Source organism: Perissodus microlepis, chromosome 14 (assembly GCF_051167445.1).
Source record: "Perissodus microlepis isolate ML-2025 ecotype Zambia chromosome 14, ASM5116744v1, whole genome shotgun sequence".
NCBI classification, from domain to species: domain Eukaryota; kingdom Metazoa; phylum Chordata; class Actinopteri; order Cichliformes; family Cichlidae; genus Perissodus; species Perissodus microlepis.
This window is the reverse complement of record NC_140474.1, coordinates 4961700-4986875: the sequence shown is the minus strand read 5'-3', so window position 1 is coordinate 4986875 and position 25176 is coordinate 4961700. Positions and strand designations below refer to the sequence as shown.

The following is a 25176-nucleotide window of genomic DNA, read 5'->3' as shown; positions in this document are numbered from 1 at the left end:
TATACAGAGGAGAAATCGACTGTTTTTCATTGTGGTCAAAAGTCAGGCAACGTAAAGTGCACAGGGGACATTTGAGTTTTTAACACCTTAGGGTGACAGAGGTGGCGTGAAAGGCATATGCCAGAGATCCAATGATTAGATGAAGAAGGCTGACAGCACAACACACCACTGAATGTCTGAACTTCTTTAACAACGTAACAAATAACTATTATGGTACATGGGCTGGTTCTTTATACACTTTATACAGCATGCCTGCTACATTTGTATGGTCCCTGCTAACATGGGTGAACTACATGTACCAAATAACAAACACCTGTAGCTCATCTGCTAACATAGACAGCCATTTGCAAATGACATCATCGGATACATCATCAGAGCTCCAGATAAAGGTGGCGTGGCTACGTTTCAGCTGGCTGCAGGTGGGAGTGTCGTCATATCATCACCCTGACATGTCAAAAAATACTGATTTTAGCAATCAGCAAATCATGTAAGGACACTAAACAAAGGTATGCAACATTTTCTCGACCCGAACAACTTGTCTGCAAACACTTGCACGTTAAAAAGGTTTTACTGTGAAGGCAAACACTCACTTTTCAGTTTCACTACTGCTCACGGAGAAGTTGGCAAGTGTTTGCAGACAAGTTGGCGTCCTGCATGCAAACTACTCAGAACCGCAACAATGTGCAACCAAAGCTAACACAAGGAGGTTTCTATCTACCTGCCAACCAGGGAATACACATTTACCCAATCGTAGGTCTTTCAGCGACCACTCAGACTGGAGGGGGGTCTCCAGACCTGTGTGACTAAGGTCTTAATTTTTGACCCTACAACTTCACACACCCAAAGTGACGTGCCATGATGAGTCACATGACAGCAAAACCTCAATAGCTAACATTTATTTTTAACAGTAAAAAACAACACAGAGCAGCAAACAGCAGCATAGCTACGAAACAGGAAATCTGCAGCTTTGTCACATCCACCTCAACTTTGAGGTGACTGCCTCAGAGCTCTTTGTTTTTAAACTTATATACATGTTTCACTTCCAAAGAGCACTTTGAACAATAAGAATCTGAATCCAGTGAGCACTCCTACAGAAATACTAACTTTAAATACTGAATGTGGCCAGGCACTGCATTTAAAAGATAACAAACACACACGACCCTGATTTAAATCCACCAGACGGGCCACCTGGAGTCCAGTTCTGCCCGTGAATCTGGAAAGTGTGAAAACTGCTGTGAAGTTTCCATTAAAATCCACAGTTATTCCTGTTAAAGCGAGACCACAGAGCAGAGAACAATGTCTGCAAAGTTAAAAGTGACACTCGTCTAGATGATGAAGCTGTAAATCCTTAACATTTAGTTATATGTTACTAACAATTAGTTAATCCAATTCTTCCTACTGTATATTACTGTATACTGTCTGTGAAGGTTCTCAGTCATCCAGGTCATCGTAGTCTAAGGAGCTTGGAAAGAAAAGCGTCTGGACTTCTTTGAGTTGCTTGAAGACGTTTCACCTCTTATCCGAGAAGCTTCTTCAGTTCTAGGGTCAAATGGTGGAGAGTCCTAATCATAATCCTCTACCTAATCATAATTAGGTAGAGGATCATCAGGGGGTCCTTTGTCCCTCTTTGGGGGGAAAACTCCCACTGGGTTTAAATCTGGCACTCTCCACCATTTGGCCCTTAGAACTGAAGAAGCTTCTCGGATGAGAGGTGAAATATCTTCAAGCAACTCAAAGAAGTCCAGACGCTTTTCTTTCCAAGCTCCTTAGATTACTGTATACTAGTATTCTTATTGTATATATTGTTCCTCTGTCTCTCTTGCTGCGTTGAGCATGTGTATGACAAAATAATTTCCCTCGGGATAAATAAAGTTGTTCTTAATCTTATCTGTGACGTCTCTGAACATTTACAGAGCTCTATCGGCCTCTAGCGGAGAAACGAGGAAACTGCACGCTACTTAACATCACTCAGCAGTCATATCATCTTCATATACATACGTTAAACGACCTCGTTCTTCAAAGTAAGCGCAAATGTTTCCACAGTTTTTCTTAAACATATAAAGAGGGGAAAGCGCGAACGCAGTCCCCACTACCAGAAATTATGTAGTCGAGATTCCCACATTTGGGGAATTCGCAGGCTATCAGCAGAGTCAGAGTGCAATGGCTGAGCCTCGGCCTGAAAGAATCACCTTCTTGATCATGGTATCTTTCCTACCAGGTAAGTATGACTTTTTCAACTCACGCATGGGGCAGTCTTTCACACACAAACCCTGCACACTCACGGTGCTCACAATCTCAAAATCAACACAAACACAGCCTGCAGGAAGCTGGGACTACACACTATTTATATATACACATGAAGCAGTTTCCAACAGAATCCCATAAGGTTATTTAGCTTTACAAATACCGGCAGTATTTCCCATCATGCATTGCTGCATCTGCGCAACAACAGCTAGCTGAAAGATAACTTTTTTCATCCATTTAACCTCCTTAAATCCACCAACAGACCACCAGGAAGTTCAGCTAACTCAAAGGTCAAGCACGCTGCTAAACGAGTTTGTCTGATACTCGGGGAAAAGAGGAAAAACGCAAACGTTTTCGAGTTGAAGCACAGTCACTTCCGGTCTTTTTGTTAACTGCTGCTAGGCAACCAACAGTTTCCCGCTACGGTCTCGGAGTATGAACAGCGTTGCTCACGAAAACACGTCTGTGAACATGTCTGAGTGCAACAAACAACCAGAAAACAATCCAAATAAAAACACTCTAAAAATTTACTCATTAACAACGACTGCATTCACTCAGAGCAAATTTTTGCTTTGGCGGGAGTTTATTACCTGCTAAAGATGGCAGGACGTCTCAAATCACGGGTCCGGCGCACATACACGTGTTAGTACACGTGCTATAGAGTATAAATATACTATAAATTATAGTTTAGTTTAATATACCAGAATATTTTTATATAAGAGTTGGTAGGTCGTCTTGTAATTGGAAGGTTGCCAGTTCGAGCCCCGGCTCGGACAGTCTCGGTCGTTGTGTCCTTGGGCAAGACACTTCACCCGTTGCCTACTGGTGGTGGTCAGAGGGCCCGGTGGCGCCAGTGTCCGGCAGCCTCGCCTCTGTCAGTGCGCCCCAGGGCGGCTGTGGCTACAATGTAGCTTACCATCACCAGTGTGTGAATGTGTGTGTGAATGGGTGGATGACTGGATGTGTAAAGCGCTTTGGGGTCCTTAGGGACTAGTAAAGCGCTACACAAATACACGCCATTTGAAAATTACAATCACCCCCCTCAACTAATGACCACAAGAGGAAAATGCAAATGAACCAAAAGTACTCATTAATCCGGACACAAGAACTTTTTGTAGTTTTAGTTTAGTTTAGTTATTATTTTATCAATATACATAATATACATATTTTTCCTCAATTCCTCAACACATAAACTCCAAACGCATTAAAAAAATATACATAATGGTCATTCTAATGTAACCAAATATCAGCGCCCCCTGTTGAATAATTTATGTCACTGCGCATTTTCCCGTCATGCTCGGAAGAAAAACATGTGAGTTGTGTAAATGAGCTTCTAAACCACTTACCTTAAAATGTAAAAGTCAAAGCAGGTCAGCTTCATAGGCAGGTAATAAACGTGGCAAACAGCACAGATAAGATAAGATACACAAGGGACGGAAGGGGTGGGGCACTTCAAGGTTAAAACGTGCTACACAATCCCAAAGAAAACCTCTGGAAAACTCCGGGGAAAAGTGCCATTCTTCGAAGCGCCACACGCGGTCACCAGTAAGCCAATCAGAGAGCGCAGTACCATTTGAGTAATAGCAACTCAATTAATGAAAAAAATGGTTTTAATTCGTTGAATAAAAGTTTGCAGTTTTATTTGAATCAAAACTATTATTTTAGAATTTTTCCTGTTATTAATATAATTTCATAGTGTGAACAGTTTTTTTTAAAGAAATGTCAAATGAACATTTCAGCAGATCAATCTGAAATTAAGCTCAGATGTGAATATGTACCTTTTTTCTGCATCATTTAGGCTGGAAATTATTTATGTACAAAAATCTATAAAATGGTTAAAGTAAAGTAAGCTCTGTCACCTTTTCTTTTAATGTAGTGTGCTGGACAACCAGCAAGCCCTGGTCACAAGACCTCAGGGACCTGCTGGGAATTTAAGGATGAAGAAGATCACTGATGTAAATTGGAGGTAGTCCGTGCTGAGCCCTGAAGGTCAGAATTATAATCTCAAAATGGACCCTGAATTTAATGGGGAGCCAATGCAGCTGGATCAGCAGAGGAGTGACATGGGAGTACCTGGAAGCCTTGGTCAAAAGCCTTGCAGCAGCATTTTAAACACCCTGCAGACGTTCCAAGGAAGCATTACTTAGACAGATACACAACGAGTTACAATGATCTAAACAACACGAAACATGAAAAAGCATTTATAATGATTTCAAGTTCAGAACGTGACACAATAGGACTCAGCTTAGCAATATTTCTTAAGTGGTAGAAACAGGAGCAGACCAGAGATTTAACATGAATCTCCAAGGACAGAGCTGAGTCAAATGTAACACCAAGATTCCTAACAGAAGATTTAACAAAAGAAGCGAGGGGGCCTAAATCTTTTACTACTAAAAGGTACACATTTATCAGAAGCAAAGACAAGGACTTCTGTTTTCTCAGCATTAAATCGAAGATAATTATCAGCCATCCAACCTCTGATATAATCCAAGCATCTCTGCAAGTTTTGAAGTTTAGAAACATCATGTGGCCTAAAGGAGATATATAGCTGAATATCATCTGCATAACAATGATACGAAATGTCCTTAAAAGTGCTGAGAATCTCCTAAAGAGGGAGTAAATACAACAAAAAAACAGTACGGGTCCTAAGACAGAACCTTGTGGTACACCATAGGCAAGAGAAGCGAGAGAGGACCTGAACTTGGAGGTAGCCACAGAGAAGGATCGTCACACAGATAGGATTTAAACCACTCCAAAGCAGTTCCTGATATACCCACCCAGTGTTTTAGTCTATCTAACAGAATATGATGGTCGACAGTATCAAAGGCAGGTCCAACCACAGTAAAACAGTGCACTCGCCAGCATCATAATTCATCAATATATCACTGGACACTCTAAGAAGTGCAGTTTCGGTGGAACGAGCTCTACGAAAACCAGATTGGAAATTATCAAGAATGTTATGTTCATCAAGAACTGCTGTGAGTTGCTTGGCCACAACCTTCTCTAAAATCTTGGCAATAAATGGTAATTTTGAGATCTATAGGTCTATAGTTGATACGCAGAGAAGCATCAAGTTTGGGCTTTTTTTAACGGTGGGTGAATAACAGCACTTTTACAAAAAACAGGGACCTGACCAGAAAGCAGAGAGGCATTGATAACTGTAAGCACACTAGGACCAATGGACTGAAAGACGTTTTTAAACAAAGGTCCAGATAAAACATCGAGAGCGCAGGAGGACAATTTCATTGAATCGACTAATTTGAGCAGCTCAGGTAAGGACACTTGTAAAAACATTTCTAAAGTAACAGGACTAAAAGAGTTTGGAGCAGACAAGAGGTACACAGAAGGAGAGATATTGCTCCTCACCTTGCTAACTAAAGATGATGTGAATTGAATTATTATTCTTATAACACATTAATATAATATTAATGTAGATTATTTAATTCTTGAATTTTATTCTCTTCAATAATAAAAGAAAACATCCATTTTTAGTAAAAGTTTGAATCTGTTCTGGTGAGTAAGCTGGAGGTTAATGGAGCAGAGGTGCTCATATCAAAAGCACGACACACATTCATGGGAATCATGTTTATCTCATATTGTTGAAACATGAAGGTTGGACATGTTGGATTACTGGAATTCCCACAGATCCTGTCCCACAGTAAGTAAGTAAGTAAGTAAGTAAGTAAGTAAGTAAAATTTTATTTATATAGCACATTTCTAGATAAAAGATCACAAAGTGCTTCACAAGGTATAAAACAAAAACAGTCAAAAGTTAACAAAATGCAATTTTAAAAAGATGTGTTTTTAGCTGTTTTTTAAAAGTAATCACTGAGTCTGCAGATCTTAAGTTCTGAGGAAGAGAATTCCACAGTCTGGCGGCCACAGTAGCAAAAGCTCTATCACCCTTGGTTTTCAGTCTTGTATACTGAATAACAAGTAGGCCCTGATCACAAGACCTCAGGGACCTACTAGGGGCATAGGGCTGTAAAAGTTCAATGATGTACGCTGGTGCTTGTTCTTGAAGAGCCTTAAATGTCAGAACCAGAATCTTAAAATGGACTCTGAATTCAACGGGGAGCCAGTGCAGCTGTATAAGCAATGGTGTTACATGAGAGTATTTCGATAAGATAAGATAAGATAACTCTTTATTGTCATTGCACAGTCATACATAGTACAGTAGTACAATGAAATTGGAAAAACTGTCCTACGTCGGCACTACGACACATCACAACGCAACAAACAACACAACACAGTATAGTTTTTAACTTAGTATAAAAAAGAAGAAGAAGTGTATGTGTTATGCACACTGTTATTATTGCACATTAATTATTATTGCACCTTGTTATAAATATAAATATTATTGTTATTGTTTTAAACATTGTTACCTCCCCCCTAAAAAAGTCCAGGGAGGTATCCAGTCAGGTCAGCTATTTACATTGATCAGGGCTATTGCCCTGTTGTAAAAGCTGTCCTTGAGTCTATTTGTTCGGGACCTCAGCAGCCTGAACCTCCTGCCAGACGGCAGCAGCTTAAACACCCGGTGTCCTGGGTGTGTGCAGTCCCGTAGGATGCTGCGTGCCCTCTTGAGACAGCGAGTGCTGTACAGGTCCTTCAGGGAGGGAAGAGGATGTCCAATGATTTTTTGGGCCATGTTGATGACCCTCTGGAGTGCCTTTCTGTGTGCTGTGGTGCAGCTGGAGAACCACACACCGATGCAATATGTCAGCACACTTTCAATGGAGCAGCAGTAGAAGACGGTCAGCAGCTCCTTCTTCGGGTCCATTTTTCTGAGGATTCTCAGAAAGTGGAGACGCTGTTGGGCCTTCTTTAAGACCGCAGAGGTGTTAGAGCTCCATTGGAGGTCTGTGTCTATGTGCACACCCAGAAACTTGAAACTGGAGACCCTTTCCACGCACTCCCCGTTGATGCTGACAGGCTGCAGCTCGGACTTCGTCCTTCTGAAGTCAACTACCAGTTCTTTTGGTTCTTTACCAGATGTTTTTGTCAGAAGCCTTGCTGCAGCATTTTGGACAATCTGCAGACGCTCCAGAGAGTTTTTGTTTAGACATGTAAACAGTGAATTACAGTAGTCCAATCGTGATGAAATGAATGCATGAATAACAATCTCCAGTTCAGTATGAGATACTAAGAGGTCCTCACGCTGCAGTCCTTTGAAATAATCTGAAAAATCAGCCTGACATTGTCGTGGTCCTGAGTCTGGTGACTCAGTGTTTTGTGTTTCTTTATTACGTTCTTGTTTATTCTGATTGTTTATTCCATTAAGATTTGCCATTTGGTAGGTTTCTGTTCTGTGCCTTCCCTGGTCCCACTTTTCTGTGTTCCCTCTGTCTGTCCATGATGTTACGTCTGCTAATTAGTCTGCGTCTGTTAAGTTCTGTGTCTCGTCTGTTTACTTCCTGTTTTACTTTGTGGGTCTGTGCTCTCCCTGTCTCGTCAGTGTAATCAGCGTCAGCCGTGTCTCCCAGCTGTTTCCGCTTAGCTCTGTAAACCTCTTGTATTTAGTGTCTGCGTCTTCCTCTGCTCGCTGTCGCATCGTACCTTCATACCACCCCTGTTTGTTCTGTTTGCTAGTTTTTTTTGTATTCCCAGTTCAGTTTGTGCACAGCAATAAAGCTGTTAAACTTTTTGTCTCTGCGTTTGTGAGTCCTGCATTTTGGGTCCTCTCTCCCTGCACACAGCCATGACAGACATATGTTAAAGACTTTGTAGTATTGTATTAACCAACGGAGCACTTTGCTCTCAGACCTTACTCGTGGTTTCAGGAGGCAGAACCTTCAGCTTTCTGTGGAACCAGTTCCCAGTTCGGATCAGGTGACCCTGAAACCTCCCATAGTTATGCTGAAACAGGTCTAAGATGCTGACGGCTTCCATGATGCTCTCCCCTGTACTTTGTCTTTTCTCCTGCTCTGACCTCCTTTTTGTCTTCTTTCCCCTCAGTTTTTTTTTTTGTCAGGAGTTTTTGTATAATTACAAATTATTTGTTTATGTGTGCTTTCTCTCAGTAAATATTCCCTTTTTCTGCGCAGCTTTTCAACAATCTTGCCTGCAGCTCAGATTAACCTTAAAAAGGGAGGAAGAAGACGAAGAAGAAGAAGACGAAGAAGAAGAAGAAGACGAAGACGACGAAGACGAAGAAAAAAAAGAAGAAGAAAAAGAAGAAGAAGCAGCAGCAGCATTTGTCCTTTACTGGTCTGAGATCAGATTGGGCCACCAAACAGCACGAGTTTAAGGATGTAAATAGCACCATGTGTTTGAGCATTGTATAGATCTGCTCAAGCCCCTGACCCACACACACAGTTTATGAGGTCAGTTTTAACCACTGCAGTCGTGTTTACGAATGAACAAACTTTCACTTCAAATCCAGAAACACAGGAAACGTTAACAACATCAAGTCTCTCTTTACACATTGCACAAATCTGAATCCCAATAATACTCAGCCATGACATTCAAAACACAAACAAGTTCAGAAAACAGTCACTGGTGTGGAGTGAAGAGAACAAGTTTCATCAATGCATGCAAAAAAGATCCACAGGCACTTTAAAAACACAAAAACCGACGATCACACAGAGTCCAGTGAGAGGATTTTATCCCTGAGATCCCCCAGCAGACACGACGAGTTGATTTCCAGATCAAGACTTTTGAACATCTGACAGATTTACACGAGTTCTCTCAGAGCGATAAAACCTAAAACCTGACTTTGGATTATTTACGTCTATGTTAAACAAAGAAAACCTCGTAACCTTAAAAATATGTACACAAAACCAAGCTTCATGCAGTCGTACCTCTTTTTCTTATAGCTTGACATGCAAAGGACAGTTTAATCACATCCACACATGAGAAAAACGTTCAGTTCTTAAGCAGGAAATCAGTCTGGGGAGCCAAACCCTGAACAAATACAGGGACTGCATGTTCATGAGTTAGCTACCTTTTAATGATTCCACTTTCATTTTTATTTTACTTTAAAGCGCTAACGTTGACTTGAAATGTGATTGACAATCGCATGAAAAACTCGTTCTCCCACTAAGGCAGCTCGCAGGAACAATCAGTCTGACAATATTGACTTTAAAGGCAGTTTTAGTGGCAGGAGGAGGAGCGGCTCTCCTCTGAGCGCCTCGTCTGGTCTCTAAAGGAAGAGAAAGCTCATCACTTCGGTCACGGTGAGGGTGGAAAAGATTCCACGCTCAGGTCTCCACAGACGCTCCCTTCTTCTCTCACCCGTGAACGAGACCCTGACTGGAAGGTAAACTTTTGTCTGATATTCATGGAACCATACGGAGCTCCTGAAACGACTGTTTTTGAAACACGACGTGATCAGTTAGGACCAGAACTGACTGTGTCACGACTCGAGACTGACAAGTCAACAGGATAAACGATCATAATTTACAAAAAGAACTTTACGTTTTATTAAAAATAGCCTGAACCTTGAAGCTGAGCTCACAAGGTCATCAGGAGAGTGTTTACCGAGGTCACTGAAGGCTGTTTTCACACAGACAACTAGAAGTGTTTTTGTGGCCCAAGGCGCAGGTTTATCAGACTCTGACACTATGTCCATGCAGTAAGCCTGTGTAAACACCCTGAGACACAGCAAAGGCCAAAAAAAGAACATACACACACACACACACACACACACACACACACACATATATATTTTTAAGTCTGAATCTGTCATTGAGGTTGTTCAGGCTTATTTTTTGGCTTATTGATGAAGTCCTGGGAGATTTTTCAGCAGATAGAGCGAGAACCGTAAATGTAAAACAGAAAGAAAACAACCCTACATTGCTCTGATTCCCTGCTTTGTTTATGCATAAAAATCCTAACGAACGACCCTGCAGGAAGCTAGATTCTCACAGGGAGTGGATAAGGGCGACCGAGGCAGCAGAGGTGGAACCGGGTCACAGTGTTTTTATAAACAGATGTTTTTATAAAGTTCTGCATTCGGGAAGTGGCTGTGTAAATGAGCAATGCATACATTACATAATACACGAAGGCTGGACCAAAACACGACAGCGGGAATATAAAAGCATCGTCAGGAGGAAAGATGTTCCCAGTGCAGCCTTTCAGGAGCTCCATATTCAGTGATTGTGTGTCAGAAAATGTAAAAATCCAAGTTAAGCTTTCAGGATTGTAGTGTTTGAAATTGTCCTTAAAAAAAAATTCAGAGGAAGTCGAAATCAGTACCATCGGGAGTTTTAGCCAATCATCCTCCAGCGTCCTGCCATTATTCCACGATGTACCGGACAGACAAAAAACTAACTCTCCATCCTCTCTCCTCGGAAGAAAACGATTTAAAGTCTGAGTTTGTTAATCCCACGCTGAATCATCACATCGGTCTCTGTCGGAGAACGCCTCCGTCGCCGCTTCCTGCTGCATCGCTGTTCTCTTTCAGCAGAGGTCTGAGCTCTAAAAACACACAAATAAGCCCGTCTGTTACTGAAATGGACCTACAAACCTGTCTGTAGAGGTTTGTAAAAACAGAGTTCACAGTGTTTCCCAACATATAAAACACTTTGGGTTTTATATAAATCGACACCGAACGTCTTTTAATTCAAAGTCTATCAAAATGCTGCGTCAACTGTTCACAACTTACAATTTAGTATTTAATAAAAGATCAGGCACTGCCTGGGTCATTGAAGAATATCAGATTTCTCTGCCAGATTCCGAAGGGCTCAAGTGGGAACTTATTCTTCCAGATTTGTAACAACTTTAATATTAAACCTGAGGCTGAAGCCTTGAAACTGCAGCTGTTATTCATATTCTGGAATCGCAGGGAACTGGTTCTGCTGGTTGAACCATCATCTCCTCAGAAACCTGCAGTCTGTCGCTTGTCTGTCCCTCCGGTAAATAAACACCACTGTGATGTCAGATTATACTTTATCATCCACATCCTTACGAGAGCACCCACTCCTTCCAGTGAGATTTCAAAGCTGTTTCTTTTCTCACCTTTCATCTCCGTTTCCGTCTTGTTGCCGTTTTCTTTGGACGAGTTTGGACCCTCGTCGTTATCAGGCATCGCTGAAGCACCGGTGGGTTTCAACCCATCTACGTTGTCCATCTTCACCAGGCAGAGATTTTGCAGCAGGCCCATGGGGTCGAAGCTTTCTCCGGCGTGCTCGCCTCGTCTCCTCAACATCTCCAACACCTACGGCCAGAAATCGTCAGGGAAGAAATGCACCATGTAGGATACTAAGACATGCTTTATTTAAACCCGGCAGGGCTGCAGGAACACCACAACAAAACAACACAAGTGGCAAAAATGTGCCTCCAATTCAGTTTGCAGTACTTTTCTATGTGTTCATGCATGTCCAATAACCACAAAGTTGATTCTCTGGACCTGCACAACGCTTTCAGTGGGAGAAATGTGTCCTCACTCATCCGCGCCTCAACTGGCCGCACGTTTCCACAACCTTATAAACACTAACGTTGCGTAACCATAGAAACCAGTGCGATTACATAACAATGAACCACGAGAGCATCATCATAAATGGTCAGTGGTCATGTGGGCTATTCACAGGGAATGGATCTCGGCACTGTGGATGATAAAAGTCACACTCTTATAATACTGTTTATGAGGTCTGCTGAGACTCAGTGATCAAAACGCTTCTCACACTGAAAATGTTCCATCGAGATGAACTGAAACAACTTTCTGAGATATTTTTTCCCAGTATTAGAGTTACCAAACCACATGAAGGACAAAAACTGCTTATGTGGGACAGTTTCTGACAATGAAGGGTAGACTGGGAGAGGTTTGGCATTTAACATGTGAAGGAGTCATAAGCACTTTGTTTTCTTCTAACAGGCATAAAAGGATGAAGTTTGGTTTCATGCTCTCATTCATATGCTCACATATTCAGAGAGCCACGATGCCTTTTTTTAGCCCCGAGTTTCTTGTGCAACATCTATTTAAGCCAATCAGAATGTGGGATTTTATCACAACACATGAAATGGGAGAATGGGACATAAAGAGGGAAATCGGGTCAACGTAACTATTCCAAACACAACAGAAGGATCTGGTTTCTCATGTATGAATGATTTGATTTTATGGTCAAACAACTTCACTTAAACACCGACCAAAATGTTTTCAATGCTGACAAAGTTCGGCCGTTTGTCATTTCTGATGCTTTAAAATACACACCTTCATATATTTGTAGGATTTCAGTTCACTGATGTTCTCCTCCAGTAGGAGCAGGTAGAGCGAGAGATCGTCACATTGGCCACCGGGTTTGGGCAGGACGCTCACAGTGGGCAGTGATTGGTAGGTTTCCAGGAAGTGGGCGTGGTCATAGCAGTAGAGGGGACGCAGACTGGCGTAGATCACAACTGGAATCAACGTGGCGAAGACGATCAAGTTTACGAAGCTGAGAAGAGTAATCAGAGAGATGGAGGCCTTAAGTATCCCAAAAGACCAACCTACTGGCATAATGGCAACAAAAAAACCTCTTTTTATCCAATGAAATGTGTCAAAAATGTGTCTTTTGGAGACTGACTCACTTTTTGGAGCCAGCCTCTAGTGGGCGTTAGAGGAACTGCAATTTATGCCACTTTTTTTTTTAACCCCCTGCCTGGTACCTGCAGTCTGCCATTCCCAGTTTAATGAATTTCAGTTTTTACTATTCTCGAACGCCAAAGAGTTCAGATCTAATCATTGCACCACAGGTAAACTTGTTTGTAAAGCACAAATCGAAGCTTATTCAGATTTTTGATGCATCAACTCTTCAATGCAAAGCTCAGGAAAATACCTCAGCAAGGAGAAGACTCCCACGGCGATGAGCTTACACTGCACCCTGTCGGGGACGCCGGTGTCTGACTCGAGCAGGCCGACACGCAGCTTGCAGCCAAAGTCATCTGTAGTGGAGGCCAGGCGGAGGTAGTAGCCCAGGCAGACGCAGGCGCAGAGCAGGGTGAGCAGAGTCAGAACGCGGCACAGGAGGTAGTAAATGATCAGCTTCCGCGAGCAGCGCTTGGTCATCAAAAACTTCTCCACCATTGGGTAATGGAAGCAGCCCTCGGTGGGATCGCTGTGGGAAGAAAGGGTAGAAAGAGCAGATTAAAGTGAGGTTGTGCTGGTTCTTTATGGATTTGCTGGTAAACACACAGACAGACCAGTGGATGCAACAGTTATTCCACTGATTGGAAGCTTTTTGCCATGTTCCCAAACAATGAAGTGCATCCTTCCCACCCTGTTGGCTGTAAAACGCTGTACCTGTCAGCGGACGGCTGCTCCGCTGTCGCCATCCGTTTGGCCAGAGTGACGGCGCGGTTATAACAGCGGTCCAGCTCCTCCATGATGAAGGCGAGGTCAGACTGCAGGAGCGGCGCAGCGCAAAATCTCCAGAACAACGCCGGGGCGTACATGAGCACGGCCACCAGCAGCAGGATGTAAGGAAAGAACTGGAGAGAGGACACAGGAGAGGAGGCAGCAGAGCTTTAAATAAGACATAAACAATCATATTAGCGGTGACGTTTCCACAAATATGACTGCTGATAAAAGAAAGGTGTGGACAGCTGACACCGAGGCTGCTGTTATGCTGGTGTTTGCATTGATAAACTAATGCCTGATGAAACAGACAGAGATAACAGTTTCACTTTCATAGAGAAATGAGAGAGTGTGTGTGTGTTCAGTTCTCCGTCTTACTGTGGAGTAGTATCTCACATCATAAACCATAAAGTTTACAAGTGCTTTAAGAAATTAAACAGATAGTGAATAAACTTAAATGAACATCTCTTCTCTCTGGCTCTGTAGCAGAGACCCTCGGCCACCCGGCCCGATTACTGCAGTGGGATTTCCACCAAAGCCCTGAAAGATCTCCACTCTGTCCAAACCTTCACCTTCTAACAGGCTCTTAGATCTGGGCACATATCACCCCCACCCTCATAAATCTCCACTGACCCCTCAGCACCCCTCTGACCTGCTGCACCCAACCACGGGTCTGCTTTCTATCCCTCGCCCAACCTCCACGCCTCTGGGCTCAGAGCCTTCACTGTGGGCTGAAGGCTCTGAGCTTCACATCGACCTTTTTATGAAACATTTAAGAGACTTCTCAAAACTCGCCTTTTTGTTTATTGATGCTCTTATATTGAGTGTCAGCTTGTTTCTGTTCTTTATGTGACAGATATTAATACGGTTCCAGTTTGCTATTGAAACTATGACAGACAGATCACAGACAGATCACTTGGATTGGGTGTAAAATGTGGCCTTTTAAAGACGTGACAATTTTATGTGGATGCCTCCACGTAGTCTCCAAAAATAAGGTGAATTAAAAAGGGTGGAAACAAAGTTTCCCACGGCGATCACACTCACTTAATATCAACTCTCTATTTTAAAAAACAAACAAACAAACAAACATTGTTAAATGAAAAACAAAAAGAAATCAGCAGATTTAGAGCGGGAATGAGCCAAGACTGAAACTGTGAAGGCGAACCGATAGTTTGATTTGAATCTAAGCTTCTCTCTGTGATTAGGCTCCAGACTCCAGTGGATTGTACTTAGAAATGAAACCAACTACAGACTGAGTGACATAAGAACCACAACCCCCCCCCCCCCCCCCCCCCAAAAAAAAGGGGTGAATCATAACAAAAGAAAGATATGGGTATGCCCTTTCTCATTAACGACAAAAACCTGAACCATGAAGAGGACTGGTAGAGCAGACTCACGTTTGAAACCTGACAGAAGGAGCTGAAAGGCAGAAAGCAAAGCTCTGAGGGTTAACTGTGCTTTTGTGCACAATCAGCTGTTTGATCGTCAGATTTCTTGTGCAGGTTTATCCGGTGTCATTATAGAAAGATCGTTGTAGGTATGTAAGGAAACATGCACGCCCATTACAGTCCTCAGAATGCACCCTACTAAAAATATCCGAACCACACCCTGAAATCTCAAACCCGAGGCTGCCTGTGAACGCCAGAAAGCTTTCCCTTCACTCTGAATCAAACACAGTGAGATTAAGATGGCTTACACCTTTTCAGTAACTGTAGCACTGTGTGTGTGTGTACCTTGTGCAGCCACAGAGGTAGAGTCTGTGTGTGCACGGCCGCCCAGCAGAAGGAGTCCACATAAGCTGCCTGCCTCCATGAGAAGTTAGTCGGAGCAAAGCAGCTGATCTGAGTACCTGAGAGAAACATGGAGACATGAAATAAGCCCCAGCAGCAGGGTCAGAATCAACACGAGTGACACGGCATAACCTTCAGTCCACAGTCTACTTCCTGGAAACAGATCAGGATTCTTGCAAGACCAGATCTGTCTGTGGTTGAGTGGATTTCTTAGAAAGATTTCTCACAGAATGAAGTGACCCAGACTGGACTCGTACAGGTTCGAGTTAAGACTGTAAGGCTTTTTAAACACGACTGTGAATAAAATTGAAGAAAACATCAGTCACACAGCGTTAGAGACGCCAGCTGGTTGGTTCAGGAGACGTTCTGTCAGAAATGCCAGGCGATGAATAAAAGGCGTTCTGTAGGTTCTTTCATCTTTTTTAAACATTCATTTGTTGTTTGTCTGAAACTTGTGTTTTCATGCTGCTATAAGACAAATTCAAACACACCTGGAGTTTAGCATCTTCCCGATGGACACGTAGACATGTGGACTGGTTCCAAGTTCAGATCTTTAGACCACTTTGGACCCACACAGACAAGATCCGAGGAACTAAGCTACCCGAGAGGCTAAAAAGCCCAACTGATCTCATATTTTATACAGGAAATCTTTTTATAAACCAATCTGTCTGTGTTTATCACACCTGTGCCGTTTCCTTTATCTATGAACAGAATTTCTGCATCTGCCACCAAAGTACAGACACAATTTAAGAGCAGCATGGAAGAAAAACTGCAGGTAAAAACAAAAAGCGAGGACAGAAAAACGGCCACATGTAAGCAGAAGCAGCGTCAGAGGAAATGGAAGTGTTTTAATGAGAAGATATTTATGAAAAGGGTAGAACCGTCTGTTAGCCGACACGCACTGAAAAACATCACGGGGCAGTGATTAGAAGCGGAAAATTACAGAAAATCAATAAATGAAAAGCTTTAGGAGAAGAAAACTGACAAAAATGATTCTATGATTAGAAATATGACAGTGGTGCGTACAGATGTGCAGCTGGAGTCTCTTAAAGGCTATTCAGGCTGGATTCTGTGACTTCTGATGAACTCTTCTTCATGAGATTACCACCTAACATTTAACTATCACACAGTCACCTGCGTCATGGAGCCAACTTTGCTCGTTCCCCGGCTTCACTCACCGACTGAGACCTCCTGAGCGAAGGCCAGAGAGATGAGGAGGAGGGGAAGGCCCACGGCCACGCAGGTCACGATCTTGTCCACGGCGAGCTCCGTTCGAACGTTGCGGTATCGAGCCTGGTTCGGGTCCTTCAGCAGAAAATCGCTGAACACGTACTCCGTAGCCACGTGTGCAATGGCCATGTCTATGCTCTGCTCTTACCTGTTGACACAAATCAACAAGCATCTCCGTTAGCACGTCTCACAGAGGTAATACGAATGCGTCACATTAAAAATCAATCAGATCTGATCAAAGTTTCCAGCTGATCAAAGTTACCTTCATACTATGAATACGTTTGGCTTAAATCTGATGCATTTTAACAAATGTTTTGCAGTATTTTTGGGCACTAATGTCTTTAGAAATACAGCAGATATTCAGAAACTTTGACATATCCTGTGATATTAATGATCAAAGTTGGTTACAGAAAAATATGCTCGAAACAAAATATTTTTGGCTTTACACTGAGACGCTGAGCGTGGGCTTGTTTTTATGTGGCTATCTGTTGTACTTCTGAAGTTACGAGGGTGTGAAACATGCTTCGAAACTACGAATTAAAAACTGTCAAATTTCAACCCACACCTGTGCACCTCGAGGGCCTGTAACTGTGAAAATGGCCTTTATATATTATATTAAACTGAGTTTGCACGGCTCTGACATGTTCCCCGAGTTCCCGTCGCCTTTTTGCCAGGCAAATTTAATGTGAGCGATGCAAAGCAGCACACGAGGTGAACGTGTCCTGTTACAGCAGCTACTTAATTTCCCAGCTCGCTGCCTAATATCGCTCTAACGCAGCCATAATTAAATAATGCACTAACATAATAACCTGTATTAGTCTTTAATAGGGCTGCCACGATTAGTCGACTAGTCACGATTACGTCGACTATCAAAATCGTCGACGACTAATTTAATAGTCGACGCATCGTTTGAAGCTTTGTAAGATCACAAAAGACGCAGGAATACGTAGTAGGATTTAAGAGTGTAATAACGGACTGAAACAGAAGATGGCAGCACTGCGTGTACAAAGATGCCAGCTGCCGTTAAACCCCGAAGAAGAAGAAGTAGCTCTGTCCCAGAATTCATAGCGCAGCCCAGCTCAGTTTCCAACAATGGCGGCAGCTAGTTAGTTTTAATGTTACTCTTATTATTCTTTCTGGGTCACAAAATAAACGTTTAACATATTTTCAGGCGAGAATGTAGCTGTGTAAACCTCAAATATCTGCTCAGTTTATCAAGACACCACATATTTTCAAAAGCGCTCCGACTCTGTTACCCACTAGCTCGATAGCTAGCCGGGGCAAGGCTCACTAGAGTCGTGAGAACACCGGACTCCCGGCTTCAAACCCACCTCCGTCTTTCGCTACTCAGGTTAAACATATATAAGTCACTTAGATAACTTAAATATTTTATTGTTTGGCTTTTTTTAGTATTTTATTTGTTCCTGAGTAAATCGGTTTGGCTGAGATCAAAGTTATAGTTTTTACACAGCTGAATAAACGTCAGGCAGACAGCTGATTATCAGAAGTGTGAGATGCTCCGAAATTTACTCCGGTGTCCCGTTATATGTTAGATATCAAGGAGCAGACGGCTGAGTTTATTAAACTTCACCGAAACAATCTGCAAATTTCATTAAAATTTAATAAACTATCATCTTGTCTTTATTTTTAGTTAGTTAGCACCTTAAACACTTAAAGCTGTAAGCTAATGATAGTTATATAAGAGCAGATGCTGCTGGTGCAATAAGCTGTAGTTTTACGTCCAATGGATGATGATCTGATTAGTCGACTAATCGCAAAATTAATCGGTGACTAGTCGACTATCAAAATAATCGTTTGTGGCAGCCCTAGTCTTTAATTAGAAATTCCAGATTCTATAATGAGGTTTTGCTCACCAACAGCAGCTTTCTTTAACTCCACTTTCTCCTGTTTGTTAGTGATCACTCCGTGAGCACTTTATTAGGATCACGGCTCCATGTGTATTCGTGCAAATTAGCCAATCATGTAGCAGATTCAGATTCATGCCTTCAGATAATTTGTGTAAATTCTATTATTACTCGAAGTCACAGAGATTAAAGTTGGGATAATCTATGGGAAAAGAAAATCATCACAGACAGAAAGGACACGCTCCATCTGCAGTGCTGAGAATATCTGCTAAAAATGAAAGGTAAACCACAGCTGATCTACCGTTTTATCTAAAGTGTCTGTATTTAAATCAAACTTTGACTTCTTGTCTTGATTATTTAGAGCTGCTGGTTCACATGAACCGAAATGGGCGCAGGGAGAGGATGAAGGAGCCTCCTCACTGGACATTTCTTTGGTCTTTGGAGGAAAAACCGCTCACACCACTTAGTGAAGGTCAGGCCACGTTCCTGCTCCACTTCCTGCAGAAAACTCATAATCAGCGAGCTGCCAGCATACTTTAAGACAACTCCTGGTCCATGACGGCTCTGACGATCGATCCCTGAGGGGATCCAGTGCAGGGTGAGAAACTGCTGGACAGGGCTTTATTGAGGCCGACCCTCTGAACTCAATCTTCCATCTTTGGGCACCTTTATTTTTTATTTTATTAACTGTAGAAAAGCATTAAACAGGCTGAAACCGTCGGGCTGTGCCACTCCGAGTGACCTTCGGCGTAAATTCAACATGTTTATGGAACGAGGCTCAGCTGTGAGCATCACTTCAGACCCTCAGCAGTGTTTTCATGCTCAGCTCTTAAAGCCGGCACTCAGAGACACCGACAGTCATGTCGATGTTTTCCTCCACGATTCACGGTGACAGCAGACGTTTTCTGGATCTTGTAGTGCGTTTGGTACGAGTTCTGTCTGCAAAGCAAACTGCTCTACAGGGATATTGGTTTCATTTTGCTCTACTGAACAAATATTTCAACAATTTCCTCTTAATAAACTGAAGCTCGCACACAATTTCACTTGTCAAAGGGTCAAAAATAGCAGGAAAACACACAGGCCTCTGTTAAGTAAAGCAACACAGCCTCTTTGTCTTCACCGTGTGTGCCAGTCCTTCTTACATCCACAGTTTCCCTCCTGATCTAAATATTCATCATGAGCATTTCTTGAAAGTCTGGTTAAGCTGAGAACATTTGCTCTGTAGTCATTAACATAACAGCACAGAGCTCTTTAAAATCACCTTCTGTTAAAGCCTGGAGCCTCACGGGTTATTATCCACAGCGTCATGTCATGAACAAAGATTAAGATTAGTCACTATGAGTCATGAGGTACCGGCCACTTCAGCCACCAGCGCCGCTGCTCCTCAGCTGTGCAACCTCAGACTCGTGGAGTAAAGTGAAGCCGGATTTTAATAAAGAAGGATTTCAAAACCCCTCGTGATCATCTTCCCACGACATCATCGGCCTGCTTTGTTTGCTTTACTTGTTTTTTTCCTTCATTTTTAATGCAAAGTCTTCATTATTCTCAAAGATGGGCTGACTACGCAACTCCTGAGCGTCAAACATGTTTTAGTTCAGGAGACCCGACCTGATCTGAAGTGGGAAAGACGACTGCATAACAACACACGTCCCTCCAAAGGTTTTAAAGCTTAAAGAAACAGAATTAGAAAATACAAGAAGAGTTCTTCAATTTGTCATGAATTGTTGTACTTGGGAAGTAAGTTTTATCAGGCTAAATATACCTGACGTTAATGACAGTGTTACAAAACCTCATGTCAATCTCCATGGCACTTTTTAAAAAATACAAATGAGGTTGTAGTTTGTTTCCTGCCTCGTGTCTTAAGAGCTTGAAAAAAGAAGGTAACACTGTGGTCATGAAGGGGTGGGTGTGGTCAGCAGCAACACTCGGGTAGGCTGTAGTGTTTAGGTGATGATCAGTTGGTGCCAAGAAAATATCCCCCACACCATCACACCAGCAGCAGCCTGAACAGCTGACACAAGGCAGGATCCATACTGTTCTTTATGCCAAATTCTGACCCGACCATCTGAAACCCACAGCAGAAACTGACACTCACTTCTTCCAAGCTTCTGTTGTTTAACATTGGTTCCCCGTGTGAGCTGTCGTCTTAGCTGAGAACAGGAAACTGAAGCAACAGCGATGCACCGAAAACACTCAGTGGTTGTGGACTGGCCCTGCAGCCCATCTGCCGCGCGCTCTGACGCGCCGTGGATTCAGAGATGTGCTTCTGTGTTATCTTGGCTGTAGCACGTGTCTGTTGTTTGAGTTACTGTTACCTCCATATCAGCTCAAAGCAATCCAACCATTCTCCTCTGCCATCAGCGACACCACTTTACTCCAAAAACTGCCGCTCACTGGATATTTTCTCATTTTCTGACCACTCTCTGAAACACTCAGACCCACCTGTCTGGTAGCAACAACCATGCCACGTTCAAAGTCACTTAAGTCACTTTTAAGTCCCCATTCTGATGCTGTTTGAAAATCAGCTGGTCCTACATGTCTAAATGCACTGAGCTGCTGCCATGTGATTGGCTGACATTTCTATTAATTAACAAATGGAAAAGTGTACCTTATAAAGCTATAGATAGATATTTAATGTCACAGAGGAAGGACAGAAAACCTTTAAATGTAGAGTTTTTGTATCTAAACAAAGTTGCTGTTGTTGTTGTTTTTTTAAATCTCTTTATGATTTTTGACCTGTTTGTCTCCATCTAACAATATTTGCAACCTTCCAGACACGTTCCCTCCTCTGTAATGCATCACCATAATGAAAAATATGGACTTATTAATAATTGTACTTCCACTTTCACACTTTAAAAACCGCCGGTGGACCGAAAACGATACTTTAGAGGCCGGTTCTGGCCGGCGGGTCGCAAGTTTGACACCCCCGACGGCTGGGGTGGCTAATAGCGATGAAGCAGCATAAACAGACGGTAGAGTGACTTTTAACGAAGCTGTGATTTACTCAAAGCTGGCACACATCATAAACCCGCGCTTACCTGCTGCTGCTTCCGTCAGGTGTGTATCAAAGCGTCATGGCCGCGGTGGAGGCTGTGTGCAGCGGGGATCACTTCAGGTGCTTTCCAGCGCAGCTGCTCGGCGGTGTGGCCGCCAGGCATTCAACAGATAGAACAAAACAACTTTCGAAATCAATCCTCTTCCTGTAAGACTCAAAACTCCTTCCGTTCGTCTTCATGATGCCTTCACGGTTGGCTCAGAATTTTCCGATCTCTTGCTGCCTTCAAGTGCAGCGCGGGATTTTGTAACTTGTAGCTCGGGAGTCAAACGGCGAGCAAACTCTGCTGAAAAATCTTCTTTCTTTCTCTTTTTTTAAAAATGTATTTTATCTGAAATATAAATAGTCACTGATCTTAAATTTATTGCAGGCTACACACATCAGAGTTAGGTGCTCATCCAGAGGATACAGCACTAACTTTTATACACTCTCAGAGGGATCGTGAAACTGAGGGTAGTCTGCTGTCTGTTTCCAGAAGTCATGCAAATGACTAAAACTGTGTTTATTGGTTGATTCTTAAGATATTCATTCAACAGTCGCCTCAAGGTGCTTTATAATGAAGGTAAAGACCCTACAATAATACAGAGAACACGCTACAATCAAATGACCCCTTATGAGCAAGCACTGATCAAGAAGTAGGCTGGGGCAGCCATCTGTGATGTATTTGAGTGCTGGACTTTGTAGACAGTCCCTGCATGCTCAGCAGGCATACAGACCAGAGCTGTTACAAAGGTCCAGGTCAGAGGTCAAGTTGTTTTTAATGAAAAGAGAGCAGAATGAGCTTCAGTTTGCTTCAGTAAGAAGTGTGAAAGACTACATTTTAAATTGCAGGCCTGCTGCTGCTGATTAAGACACGGACACCCAGCAGGACTGATGTACATGACACAAATGTACAAAGTTTGATGAGCCCTCACCGAGTTTATTCATTTTTTTCCACCCCTTCATCAATAATTACACGTAGAATGTATGAGTACATAAATCAGAGCACCTCACCTACAAAAATTTAGGGCACAAAAATATCTTCAGTAAAAGCTTTAAAGTAGCTGATATCAGATGGAAAATTAAGCTTTTTTCCATAAGTGTGATGCATCGTGAGCTGCTGCTTCAATAGTGGGTCAGTCGGCCTTTCTCTCCTCTTGTTTCCTTTCATTTGCTAAAACAGCTCCTGCTTCTGTGACTCATTTTGGAAGGACTGTAGCTTCACACTAAGTTCAGTTTGGTGGAGACTAACGGCCTTGGCAGTGCAGTGGAAACATGAATTATTTTGTTGCACTCTACCTATTTTTTTTATACACTTTCAAGCTTAAAGGTTTCAGGAAATAATATTCTAGTTCTTCATTTATTTGCTTGCTTGTTTCTCAGCTCTTGGGTGGGCCCCTGCGCAAGGCTCCCATTGGATGATTTGGCCCAGTAAGTATGTCAGCTCACAACCATGGCTGCGCACAAACCAGAAACAAAGCTTTACAGGAGACATTCACAAACCGCTGGAAACCTGGGAGATGCTGCTGCTCTCAGAACAGCGACTAACACCTCTCCTCTGACATCAGGACGGCAGCACAGAGTCTCGGCACAGTGAAGACACTTCAGCACCAAACTTATTCCTGCTGCTGTTACACAAAATCATATACACACATCTTTATATACACGTGATGTTAGGAAACTATACTTACTGCTGCACACAGTTTAAAATCCATTATGACTTTTTATTTGAACACTGATATAACTAAAGGCATTTTTTGGTTTTCATATAATATATTCAGTTTTCTAGGAGGAGTGCACACATTTAATTAAAACAATCATATTTACTTTGTATGTTTTCTCCGAGCTCCAAAAAACTCGTTAACTGCAGAGGATCTGGGAAGGAAAACCCTGCAGAGGATCTGCAGTTAACGAGTTGTAATAAAAATGTTCTGGTTGTAATAAATATGATATAAAGGAACACATGTTTTATTATCTGTTAATTTAATATGTCCATTTGTTCAGGTTTATATACAGTTGCTGTGTAAGCTTCCCCTCCTTTGTGTTTGGTTGACCTCATTTTTAACCCTGTTCACTTAACAACTACTTTTCTTCATAGTTTGGGGAATTTTTCTCATAACTCTTCTATCTGATTAAAATCTAATTAGCTTCCACACTTTGTCCTTGAGCCTCACTGCTTGGGTCCCTCACAGGAGCTAATCACAGAGCAGCCCGGTCATTAAAACACAGCATGTCTTTATCCCGTCTTCCTTTTCTCACCCAACCAGGCGCAGCAGATGGCCCCGCCCCTCCCTGAGCCTGGGTGGGAGTTTTTCCTTCCCACTGTCGCCAAAGTGCTTGCTCATAGAGGGTCATATGATTGTTGGATTTTTCTCTGTATGTATTATTGTACGGACTACCTTACAATATAAAGCACTTTAAGGTGACTGCTGTTGTGATTTGGAGCTATATAAATAAAATTGAATAGAATTAAATTAAAACACACTTTCTCTGCTTGAATCGTTGCAGCTTGTGTTTTGATTCAGTAAATTTGGTGTTTTATTTTAATCCCTTTGATTCTTGAATATAAAGATATTAATAAAAGAGTTCGACTTCCCTATTGTTTCCCATTTTCTATTTAAAAAGTCTGTCATGATTGCCTTCATCTGTGTCTGCGCTTTGAATGGAAGTACTCAGTGTGTTTGTGATGGGTTCATGTGTAGCTTGAACATAACTTTAAAAATTAGTGTTCAAACATGGTGACTGGTCCCAAATGTTTGCACTCAGGGAGCCTTCAGATGAAGGCTGTGGCACAGTTTAAATGCTGGGTTGTTGCTATTTTACTAGTTAAAATTATAATATCGTGTTAAAAATCGTGTAATTGCTCTTTTTGTCTATCTGTTGTAGAGCTGTGGCCACAAACTCTCTCTTCAGCTTTCAGAGCGATTAATTTGCCAACAAAAGAGACACACAGGTGACTGAGTATCACCTGTACCGCCATCTGTCGTCCTTTCTTTTTCTTTTCCTCGACAAATTTTCTATATTAGGTATCCAGTAGCGTCAGCAAAGTTAATTATTTTGGTCACGATATTCATTTAGAGAAATGATGATATTATAAAAGTCTTAATCAACCCTGGAGTTTCCCTCCTCCCCGGCACGATTTGTTGTTTCTGCGAGCTGGGATTTCCGGCTCAGATTGGAGCCCGTAAAGGGAGCATCCTCCAGGGCGGCGTGACTGTGGATCTGCGCAGCATGCAGCAGCTCTGTGGCAAAGAGGAAAAACACTGATTCATAGAAACGCAACAACAAGCAGCTCTTCAAGCTGAAGTGTGGAGAAGAGTGATGAGGAGCGGCCGGGATCCTGTGCCTGCGTCAGGCTCCCGGTTCGCGCCTGCGCCTCTTCTGAAGTGTGGCCATCTGAGATGAGCTGTTCTGCTCTGGAAATATTTGGGGCGTCAGAACGAAAACCATTTTGAAGTCATATTGATGTTGGTCTATCGCTATGAATTCTGGGGATTCTCGTTCTGCCCTCCGCGGTCCTCCCAAACTTCTCCAGCTGCGTCAAGTTGCAGTGAAATGGGCACAAATGCGCCGGAAATGGGAGGATGTTACACTAGAAAACATAACCGAGAAGCTGGGGGGAAAAAGAAACCCTCAACTGTCCGCTCTCTTTCAGTGACTATCGATATAACGTTTTTGATAACTAACACTTTATTAATCCCAAAAGGTGGAAAAGTCCTAAAACCACACAGGAAACCG

The 25176-nt window shown here is 42.5% G+C and overlaps 1 protein-coding gene and 1 non-coding gene across 2 annotated transcripts; both read right to left on the bottom strand.

Moving 5' to 3' along the window:
• Positions 1–2062: 2062 nt before the first annotated feature.
• LOC146373254 (U1 spliceosomal RNA) lies at positions 2063–2226 on the bottom strand. Its single transcript, XR_014802343.1, has one exon. It is a non-coding gene; the product is annotated as a U1 spliceosomal RNA (small nuclear RNA).
• Positions 2227–6372: 4146 nt separating this feature from the next.
• Positions 6373–25102, bottom strand: LOC146373253 (pannexin-1-like). Its single transcript, XM_084951821.1, has 8 exons — positions 21443–25102; positions 16488–16687; positions 15253–15368; positions 13466–13653; positions 13002–13280; positions 12398–12620; positions 11206–11404; positions 6373–10665 (listed from the first exon to the last, which is right to left on the bottom strand). The coding sequence occupies exons 2-8, from the start codon at positions 16666–16668 to the stop codon at positions 10586–10588; spliced, it is 1266 nt and encodes a 421-aa protein (XP_084807947.1). The 5' UTR covers positions 16669–16687; positions 21443–25102; the 3' UTR covers positions 6373–10585.
• Between the last annotated feature and the right edge of the window lie 74 nt (positions 25103–25176).

What these genes read in the sequence shown, in the direction of transcription:
- LOC146373253 (XM_084951821.1), bottom strand. Translation starts at nt 16,668, where the DNA reads ATGGCCATTGCACACGTGGCTACGGAGTACGTGTTCAGCGATTTTCTG. An exon ending in TACCTCTGTGGCTGCACAAG is followed by an intron (nt 13,654 to 15,252) that starts GTACACACACAC and finishes TCCTCTCTCCAG; the next exon opens with TTCTTTCCTTACATCCTGCT. An exon ending in GACGGAAACGGAGATGAAAG is followed by an intron (nt 10,666 to 11,205) that starts GTGAGAAAAGAA and finishes GTGTGTTTTTAG; the next exon opens with AGCTCAGACCTCTGCTGAAA.